Source organism: Phaethon lepturus, unplaced genomic scaffold, assembly GCF_000687285.1.
Source record: "Phaethon lepturus isolate BGI_N335 unplaced genomic scaffold, ASM68728v1 scaffold22739, whole genome shotgun sequence".
Taxonomy (NCBI): domain Eukaryota; kingdom Metazoa; phylum Chordata; class Aves; order Phaethontiformes; family Phaethontidae; genus Phaethon; species Phaethon lepturus.
The window spans coordinates 9,165-19,821 of NW_010563962.1; the positions used below are offsets into that span (position 1 = coordinate 9,165).

General features: G+C 49.0%; 1 protein-coding gene across 1 annotated transcript in view; it reads left to right on the top strand.

Annotated features, from left to right (window-relative positions):
• Window positions 1–2,909: 2,909 nt before the first annotated feature.
• Window positions 2,910–10,657, top strand: part of LOC104626699 (SH3 and PX domain-containing protein 2B-like) — a gene marked incomplete at both ends in the record, with an annotated part of 36,690 nt that continues 28,942 nt past the window's right edge. The window contains one exon of the mRNA XM_010294689.1: window positions 2,910–2,990. Coding sequence (XP_010292991.1) covers window positions 2,910–2,990 — 81 coding nt within the window. The remainder of the gene's footprint in view (window positions 2,991–10,657) is intronic.

The window sequence follows — 10,657 nt, forward strand, 5'->3', positions numbered from 1 at the left end:
TGGTGCAGTGCCAGGCCAGGAGGGGAAACTCTGGGCCAAGTGCAATGTTTTCAAAACTGTCTTGATCATTGAAAGTGACTTTGAAAAGCACCTGAGAAAGGGATGGGTGGGTGCCTGTGGGAGCTTGGTGCCGCATCATCTCCAGTCCCTGTGAAAACCATTGCTGCGTGGCTGACTGTACCGTTCAGAATCTGCACTTTTCTTATTAGCTGAGGAGAGCACCTGAGTTATGTTTTCTGGTGTCTTTTTTTACCCCTAGGACAGCAGGGACTGGATTAGGTATTGGCAGAGACCAAGATCTGTGATGGTTTTGGCCAACAGAATACCTTGGTGGGATGGGGCTGTCAGAGTGAAGAATGAAGGATATTCACAAGGAGAGAGGAAGGCAGCTTTACTGAGGCAGTGGTTTTATAGATATTGAGGAGCTCCCGATCCTACGGGCTTTCCCATCTTTTTTGCTTTCTGCAAGTTGGTGAGGAGATACCCCCAGGGACCTTTCTGCTGTTCAAATGAGATGTACATGAAACTGTTATCCAGACTCCAGGGAGATCTGCATTCCAGCAAAGTAGGAGTGAGCTCATTGGTTGGGAAAAATGCTCCTTCCCTCAATTGCAAAGGGTATAATAAAGCGTGGTGTGCCCTCAAATCTCATGGCTTTATTACCCTTAAGAGCTTTGAATTCATTTTGGCTTGAGCAAATCCACATCCTGATTAAAATCCCAGTCTAATAAGCTGTTGACTCCAAATAAAGGCAGAATAGGAATAAACAATGAAGAAAAGTTGGCTCTTCCTCCTGCCCCAGTGGAAGGCTTTCTCCAGGCAGGCAGCCAGCAGTGATATAACCCCGTAAAGTGCTGTAGACTGGTAAGAAAGCTGGGATATCAGCTGAGCGTTCAACCAAAATGAGCTCATGCTGGCCTGCCGGCAAGTCCTGGGGTGAGGGTAAAGGCAGCTTGGACACTTTCTTAGCGTCAGATTAACACTTTGTTTGCTGATGGTATGCGACTGTACAGATGCTGTCAGATACTTTGGAGGCCATGTCATACAACTTTACCAGTTTTCATTGCAAACTGTGGTCAGCCAAGTTGTCCCCGACCTGCTGAGGTCTAGAAGCATGTTCTTGAATGGGTATTGTGTCTGACCCAATGCACAGTGGTTGTCAAGCCACATTTGGCGATAGGTAAGCACAGCGTCCGGGCCTTCCTTGTAGCAAATCGTGCTTCATCCAGGTCTCCACAGCTGCTACAGATGCTGTCTTGCAGGAGCCCTCTGTCCTCCTTGTGTCAATATGCAGAAAGTGCAGGTCCTTCAGCTCAAAAAAAGAATTTGTGAATGAAAGGAGAGGATTGTGGTTAGCTGAATAAGGCCTGTGAGGCAACGCCGAGCGATTCGGATTCTTACTGGGAGAGGGTGGTGGTGCCTGTGACAACCAGCCAGCTCACTGCAAGTCAGCAAACCAGTTGCAGCTGTGTTTGGGCTGCTCATCTGGTTTAAGAAGTTATTGAATTGGTGCATTGAAAGTACTGAAGTTCTTTATTTTAGCAGTAAGACCTTGCTTCATCTCGCTGCCTCTTTTTCCGTCTTAGTTTGGAAGTGATCCTGCTGGGAAGAGTTTGTGGTTCCTCAGGAGTCTCCTCACCTTGGTAGGTCATGCTGTGTCAGCCCTCTGAGCAGCAGAGTGACCTTTTGATTAGATTTTTTTAGTACAGCATTCGAGTAGGTTTGGTGGGCTCAAATAATTCAGTGTTGTGCTATCCATTTGAATCTCTTGGTGTTTGAGTTTCGATATTGGGCTGGGATGTTGATCGCATTCCAGCATCTGGAAAAATGTGCGTCTCTGTGGGAAACCTTGTGAAACTCTTAAGAGATTCTGTTATAAATACCAAAACATCAGCATCCGAAAAGCCTTCACACTTCATTATGTTAACTAGAGTTCTAGCAGGTCCGTTCACCTGAGCTTCTGAATGTATTGTTCCTGCTTCAGTGAACTGATACTTGCATTTCTGGTGGAAATGAGCAGGACATCAGAGTTAGAAGAAAAAATGAACATGCCCTTGTTCTGCTTAGTCAATCTGTTATCAATTAGTGAAGGCTGAGGTTTGCATCATTTGAGTGTTACGCTGGCATCTCGTCAAGGGTTGTCTTTGGTTTCTGCGAGCAACAAGCGAGGGACAGTAGATAAGTACTTGCTCAATTCTGTTATTTGCTTGTTGTCTTTCATAGACGAATGGAAAAACTGGGTGGGTTTTTTGGTGGTTTTTTTTCTGCATTCATCACCAGTTAAAGCCTGGTCATACGATCTGTGAATAACCTTGCAATTACTATGACTGACTGTGTAGCATCTTAAGGACTAGGAGGGTAATTTGCACCCCAACAAGTTTAAGTAAGCAAAACCTCAGAGCTGCTTATGGCAGAACAGATGGAGTTTTGAACCTTGTGGGTCTGAGTTCTTGCAAGCCCCAGCTCCAGGGCCCAGGCTGGCAGTGGTGCGGCGCGCTGCAGGCTGCAATTTTGGGATCTCTACATCAAACTTGATGCTGCAGCCATAGGTGGGATGGCCAAAGCATAGTTATTAACTTGGAATTTGTCTGTGTCTGGAGAGACTATAACTGCGTTTTTAAATAGAAGTGCCCTTTGACATTTGATGTATGCCTCTATTTAGGGGTAGGGAGCTGTCTTAGGTCACAACTATCAATAAGCATTTAGTAGACAGTTAAGTTGCAACAATGGAGCTTAATAATTTTATCTTACATATTTTCTAGTATTGCTGCAATGACTTTAAGTGGTCCTGTGAACTTCCCTGGTTGACACCCAGTGGTGGGGGCTGCATTGGCAGCTTTAGCAGTGTTTGGGTTGTGGTGCGGGTTGTTGGGTCATTCCTCTCTGATTTCTTCCTCTGTTCCCTACAGGTGTACATTATCAAAGTCAGCTGGTCCAGTGGGTCCACAGAAGTCATATACCGACGGTACAGCAAGTTCTTTGACCTGCAGGTAAGCGTTTCACCAGCTCTTGGGTTTTTGACTTTGGGGGGTCAAAAGCTGCGGTCAGTTGAGAAGAGTGGTTTCTGCCTTAACGCTAAGCATGCTTTTTGTAACCTACCAGAATATGTTTTGATCTGAGGGGACTTAGGTGCAATTTTGTACATCCTTGAAAAAAGCAAGAACAAGGCAACCACAAAAGCTGGACTCTTTGCTCCCGTGCCTCTCGGGGCTTTTGGATGTCCCGGTGTTAGAGCTTTGCTGTCACTCCCTGGACTGAATGCACGCAGGGCTGCGTAGGTGTGTCTGAATTCCTCCAACAGAAATCTGTGCAAGTGATGGGGTTTTTGTTGCGTTTGTTTGTTCGCTTTGAAGGGGGGGATTTTGTTAAAGTTAGGCCCAAATTCCATTCCCGCGGAACTAATACCGTGCCTTTCCCAGCTGCTATCACAGCAAAACAAGGCTGCTGCTGGAAAGCACAGATTCCCTGGGTCCGTGTCCCGCTGGCTAGCGTTTTGGGGAGCGGGTGCTGGGGAAATGCGTGGTGCGGTGCACTGCCAGCCTGGAGGGCAGCTGCTTCAGCAATTACACCCCAGTGCAGGGGGAACTGGGAAGCAAATGGGGCTGGAAGGGAGGGAGGAAGCTGGAAAGGCAATTGGGACAGGCTGCGTTGCAGAAAACTGAAGCCGGTGTTCTGGGTGAGCAGGCAAAGGGTGTTTTCCACCCCCTTCCTTGGTGGAGATGAGCCAAGGGGTCTGGCTGAGCTTTATGAGCTAAAGCACAAGCTGAGCTGCTGGAACAGGCTCTGTGCAGATGAGAAAGGAAAATGCATGAAGCGATCCATGGACCATCAGCAGCTGCCAGAAGAGTCACTGGCATGTCCCCCCAGCCTGTGCGTGGGACTGGGAGAGGAGCTGGGCACCCTCTGCCTCCAGCGACCCGCTCACGTGAAGGCGAGCATCCCTATATGTTTTATATACCCTTTCTAGGGTGCTGTGGTTGCCCAGGAACGGGAATGCCTTTCCTGAAATCGCTGTGTCCAGACACAAATGTGCTGCTAAAATTACAGTGCACGTGGGCCTGCCTAGGGAAGCAAACCCAGTGGGAACCCAGATGGCTTTCCCAGGTTCAGCTGGTCAGCTGGCGTCAGGTCAGCCTGCGAAGCCTGGGGTTGTGTGAGACGGCTGCTCACGTTGATGGTGCCCTGTCCCTTGCCCGACAAGGCTCCTTCTGCAGAGCTGTGGACGTGACCATGAGGGTGACCATGTTGAGTAACCCCTGGCCAGCCGTGGAGAGCCTAGCTGTGGCAAGACCCTGGGTGTCTTTACCCTGCCTTGTGCTGCTATCCCGCAGCATTGTGCTGCACAGGGCAAGGTAGGGTGGCGCAGGTGGCTGGTGGTGCGGGCAGGGGTTAAGCTGTGTGCAGCTGCTTGTGTAACCAAGGAAATATTAAAGTAAATAAACAGGGAACAGCTGTTGGGCAGCAGCCAGGGCTGGAAGGAAATGGAGCTCAGCGCTTCCTTCTCCGCAGCATCTCATCTTCACTGGTGCTCCAAGGTGGTGGCCAAGCTCATGCCATCATTTGCTGCAAGGATCTTTTGGGATTTATATGTGATAAACCAGTGCCTCCAGCTGTGCTGCTTCCCTGGCCTGCCTTGCTCCTCGTGGGGAAGGACATACAGGGAAATAGTGGCCATTCTGCATCTCTTCCTCGCTTTCTATCTTGACTGGAGCTGTGCACGCTCCTAGCTGGGAAGCGTCGTCACTGGAGGCTTTCTGGAGCCAGAGATTTAACCTGCCTCTGCAAAACACCCCGGAGCACCTTTAGAGGCAGAGGTGCTTTATGTATATATATCATGGTGCAGATGGGAAAGCTTAAAGCAAACATCTCCCCCCTTCCCTGTTCCCTGCAGCTTTTTCTTTAAAAAAAAAAAAAAAAAAAAGAGTAACCACTCCTTTTTGGCTCTATTGAAAGAATGAATGAAATTGTGGTTTTTCCCTTCCTTCCCCCTTATCGCACATGCTTCCTGGTGCCCTTATTTTAAACTTGCGGTGCAGTACAGTGGAAATTGGATTGAAAGGCGAGGAGTGAAACAGATCCTCTTAGCACAGTGGAAAAAAATGCTCTAGGTAGGCTTGGTAGCACTGACTGTTGCCATTGCTGGAGGCCTTTGTTATATGATTGTTGTATGATTCTATGCCAATTTTAGCTCTTTAGGCAGAAATTTTCCATGCTGGAAATTATTCATGCCTCCAGTTATTAAAAAAACAAACATAAAAAAACCCCAAAACCCCTCAAAATAACTGGTTGGCTAAAAAGGTTCAGCTGCTTCTGAAAACATAGTAAGAGGGAAAAATATTTTCCCTAGATCCAGTTCTGATGATCTTTTTGATGTGTTGGAGGAAGAATTGGAAACTTGAGTCGCAGGTGATCCCTGTGTCAAGAATCTGTCTTTCGTGTTATCCACTGAAAATCCAGCCAAATTTACTCATACTTAGGGCCTTGAGCAATCACAGTACATGCATGTTTAGGTAGAGATATTTTTTAATTTACTATCTCTGTTCCCAGTGATTCTGGCTGCACTTTCCATGCTTCTGCCAGAAGCTGATTGGGGTTTTGTTTTTTCAATAGCAGCTCTGGCCGTATTTGGGTGAAGATTGGTGCATCCTCTTTTGCTGTCAGTGACCCTCCTGCTAAGCCCAGGCAGGACGATAAGGAAGCCATTTGTTCCAAGTAGGAGAGAGGAGAAGAACTTCCTGGAGCAGGAGTGAGGACTGGTGAGGACAGGGTGGGCGCTGATGTGATGCTGCAGCGCAGAGCAGCCCAGGCATGGTCGTGTGAGTGGTTGGGGATTTTCTCCTGGTATTCCCTGTGGGGTTGCAGCTGAATTGCTTGTCACCTTCCATTGTGGCCAAACAATTATTTTAGGAGTAGGGCCAAGTAAAATATGTGCATGCTTACTACTGACAGTCTTGCTGGCGAGCCTGCTCCCACTGCAACCAGAGGGCAAAGTGTCCTTCCCTCCCCAGCTGGGCAGGAATGACACTCAAAACACAAACTGCCAGCTCAGCCAAAACAGAGGTGAAACTGGAGTTCTCCCAGTGCTGGTCTCTGCCTCTGTGGATGCAGAGACGTCAGACTAGCCACGTTCCCCACACTGGAACGGGGAATGTCAAAAGCCACCTTGCTGGTCACAGTCGTGCCGCAGGCTGTACTGCGTCAGCTGGGAGCGTTCAAGGTTTTGTCTGAATACTGTGAACTTCCAGAGCTCTTCCCTTTGGCTGTCCTTGATACTGCAAGACCAGCCCTCTTCTGCAAAAGTCCTGGTTTACAGCTCATGGCTGTTGCAGCCTTTCCAAGCACCATCCTGCTTTTCTCTTCCAAGGGTGGTAAGACCTCCTCCTTCTGCCTAATTACCCATTTTCATTCCTTTGACCACACCGTGGGCCATTTGCTGGTAGTGCAGGAGATTGTCACCTCCTCTCTGAGGGCCAGTGACCGACACTCGTTCCACAATTCTGCTTATATGTCCTAGCATGAGGCACAGGCTGCTTCCTCCTGGTCCTGGTCCAACTTTTTGAGCAAATGAAGTCATGGCCCTCATCCCTTGGGAAGCGCACAGGTTGTACCTGCTCTGGGGTCATCACAGGAAGGCTTGGCATACCGTGCCAGGCAGTGAAATTGGGAAGGGAATGCTTAAACCCAGGAATATGTCTGCCTTCTATACACTGCTTATTGCAGGAGGAAACCTTCAGGGACCTGCGCAGTGCTCAAGAGCATTTTTTGCTCTGTAGCTCCTCTGTGCTCAGGTTCCTGCCCCTTTTCCTCCTTGTTTTCTCCATAAATGTTTTCCATCACATGGCAATTTACATAAGAGCAACTTTTTAGGGATTAAAAAACAAACTCTAGATGAAATTGTAATTCTAAAGTTTGAAACCTTAGGTAACTGACTTGTAGTAAATCTGTAACTACAAATACTAAACTGGGTTCTGCTTGAATCTCTTGGCTAGAGGAATAATATTCTTCAAGTAGGATTGAGGCTCTTTCATAACACTCAGTATGCCAGATGCGAGCTATTGGGAGCAGATGGATGCTGTTCCTAAGAAATAAAGGCAATAAGATTGATGTGTGCAAGGATGTCCGTTGTATTCTGGACACTAATTGGGGCCGGCAGGTACGCTGGAAATGTTAGCTGGCATGGAAGTTGGTAATCAGATATGTGAGCAGTTGTCTCTGACAGACAGATAGAGAATGAGGGTCTTGTGTGCCTGAGAGATGCTTCCAGCCCGGCTGGCGGTGGAAGAACTGTGCAGGGACTGCAGGGCTCCGTTGGATCACATCGGATGTATTGCCTAGGAGGAGTTTAACACATCTTTTGGAAGGATCTTCTTGAAACTGTTGGCTGTAAGGAGTGACACTGTTGGTTAGAGAACAGATACTGGCTTGTATTTTGTGTTTTTTATGGAAACCCCAAAAAAGAAACATTTTTTCCCCACTCTGTAATTATGAGCTCATCTGCCACGATGGTAGTCATTTCAAGTCTTCATGTGACCAAGAGCCACTTTTGTCTCGCTGTGCTCCTAAAATGTCCTTGCACCCAAACTCGATCCTTTTACACCTTTCCTGCTATTACCAGACCTCTGTGCTTTCCCTGGGCAGGAGCCCTGCTCCATGTCCTCGGCCTCCTCTGCCTTTCTGCTGCAGCCACCCTCTCCTCGGCCAGGAGCCTTTGCCTCGCGCTTTTCAGTCCTGTCTCATTTTGTGGCCTGGACAGCAAAGCTTACAAGCTGCTTGCGAGCCGTGATGGATCTGGGTCTCAAACCTCCCACTTGGAGCAGGCTTTGCTGTTCGTGCCATGTCCTGCCTTCTCACCACTGGAGCAGTAGCTTCTCCTCTGGCAGGCAGCTGCAAGCCCTTAAAAATCAAATTGCCATTCAGGGGTGCCCTCCCTGGGGACAGGTTATGCCAGACTTTTTTCCCCTTGCAGTCAGAAACCTTGCCTTCAGTCCTTGTCCAGCTGAAGGCTGGAGGAGAGGGTGATGCTGCATGGCTGCTCCTCTGCACAGCGGTTTAATTTTGAGCCAAGGGATGGAGACATGCCATAGGCTGGAGTAAGTTTGCTTGCCGCACAATTCAGAGACAGAAAAATTGAGAATTTTAAGCAACCTTAAAAATGGCTCTGGCTCTCTCACCCACTCCTTTCTGCATGCGCATTGAGTGTGTTTCCCAGTCCTCTCGTTTGTCCATATGTTTAAAAAATCCTTCAGGTTCTTAGCTGGAAACTTTCAGCTTTGACCCACCTGGAGCGATGTCATCTTGGAGAGAGTCCTGCGGCCCTCAGGCCAACAGCCTCATGTGTAACACAGAAAGAAAATAGGCTGTTGAAGTGGTGCCTACTTTTATGAGAAAATTGTCAAAAGGCAATGGTCTGTGCATGTCGTCTCGACGTGGAAGACAGATTAGCCCTTCTGGAGGAGGTTCTTCACCTGCTGTGCATGTGCAACCGTGAGGCAAAGACAGGGAGGGGGGGAAAAGTCAGTATCTTAGTAATTCAGACTGTTTTAAAATAAAACACTACATTAAAACGGGCTCAGAAGACACTAGCTGGCACACAGAGGAGAATTGTTCGTCAGCCTGTTTCAGGGCGTTGGACTCTTGAAAAATTAAAATGAGCCTCGTGCATTGTTTCCAGTACTGCAAGCCCCACGTTTGCCTTTCTCAGCCTGCACCACTCCTCTTCCTCCTCCTCTGCTCTTTAAGCTGGGCTCCTGGCAGGGCGTGCAGTTCACAAAGGTGAATTAAGTTATCTTAATTCTCCAGATGTGGAAGGCAAGAGGCAGGCATGCCGAGTTAAGTGTCCCAAACAGCACAGGTCTCCTTCAGGTGGGAGCATAAGCTGAGGCACCGCTTGGGTTTCACCTGTCTCCTGGGTCCTATCTGGTCCTGGTGGGCTCTTTGATGAAAAATCCGTAAGGCAGCTCGGCCGTGCTGCGGCAGATGGATGTCTTCTTGTGTACAGGGCTTGTAAACAGGGCTCTTTCGATAGCTATTTCGTAACAGGAATCTTATTTCAACACTTTGGGGATTTCTTTTTTCTCCAGGGTTTATGGAGTTCTGCAAAATTCTGCACAGTTGCGTGTGCAATGTACTTCGCGGTTTCACCCCGCCACAAAAAAAACAAAATCACCAGGATCTCGTTCTTAGATCATGGAAGACAGGCCCTTGCGTGACCGAGGACAAGAAAAAACCCACAGCTTCCTACAGTGAGGTTCCTGCTACAAAACACCAGTCACTATTTTTTCCACTGTGCCCAGACTGCACTGAGAGCCGTGAGTTTAAGCACCATATGCAGAAGTATAGAAATAGTGAATTGCTATAATCGAACTCAAGAGAAGAAGAAACACTTTCCATTAAATAAGGACTATCTATCTCTGTCTGTAGAAGAAACAGCCAGTATTTTTCCAGCAGTGCATCAAAGACCTTCATCATTCTTCTCTCTCTCTCCACAAAGAACATGTACAGTCCAATGCACTTCAGCCTAGTTAAAAGTTGGCTCCTTAATGTTTTCTCTCTCCAAATGTCTCCCATTTATAGCTTTCCAGCATTTGGCAGCCGCGAGCCAGTGCATTCCCTTGCGTGCTAGTGCCAAGGCAGGTCAGTGGAGTTATAATCAGCTCTAGCTGGCACCCTGACTAGCTGCGGCGTCCTGTGCCTGGCAGGTGAGCGGGGCTGCGAGCTGCTGAAAGCCGTGCCTGCCTCTGGGAAACGGCAGCCCGTCCTCCCCGAGAGTCAGTGCTGGATGGAAGTTCCCAGGGCCAGCACACACCTGGAGCGAGTGTGGTGGCACCGGGTAGCGCATGTGTCTGTGGTGGAATCTGTTTTCGATTCTCGTAGCTAAAGCCTTTCTCAAGCAACTGCTCATAACGTTGCTTGATGATTTTTGGTTTGTTCCGAGCTGATGGCCAGTGTTTACCCTTTCCCTTTGCTCCAAGCGTGCAGCTCTGCAGGGCGTCTCTGCACCCTTGCCAGGTTTCTGCAATCCCCCTCCTTGCCTCCGGTGCAATTTTGCTTCTTGTTGGTTTGCTGTGAACCCTGGGGGCTCCCTCTCACCACCGCCTGTGCCCATCAGATGGTCCCTTCTTGTTCCTAGGCTGCCGTGGTGGCCCTGTGGTGAAGGTGGCCCCAGCTCCTGAGCCCGTGCTCTGTTCATTCCCCCCTGCTGGCACCCCTGGTCTCCTCCTCTCTGGAACCCTGGAGTCGACGAGACGGTGTTTGCAGCCTTTGCTTCTCAGCCCTGAGGGAAGTATGTCCCACGCAAAGCATCCCACGGGGGGTGCGATGCAGAGGGGAGTCTGTGCTGAGCATAACCTGTGGAGGGGGGAGGCAGAAGGGTGGGGTGGTTCAAACAGCTTTGGCTCCTCAGGGACAGAGCTAAGATTTCTTGCTGGCAATCCAGTGTGGTTTTATTTGGTGAGGCTTTCAGTAATGCGGCGTTTAAAAGTTGTCCTGTAACACGAGGCAAAGGGTTACACCCCTCTCCCTGGCTCAGGGGTGAGCTAATGCCCTTCCGCTCCCCAGCTACTTGATGAAATAAGCCCTGGAAATTCAGCTGCCCCATTCCGGGGGGGGCTGAGCAGGATCCCCAGGAGGGCAGGAGCTCACTGGCAGGGCCGCCCCC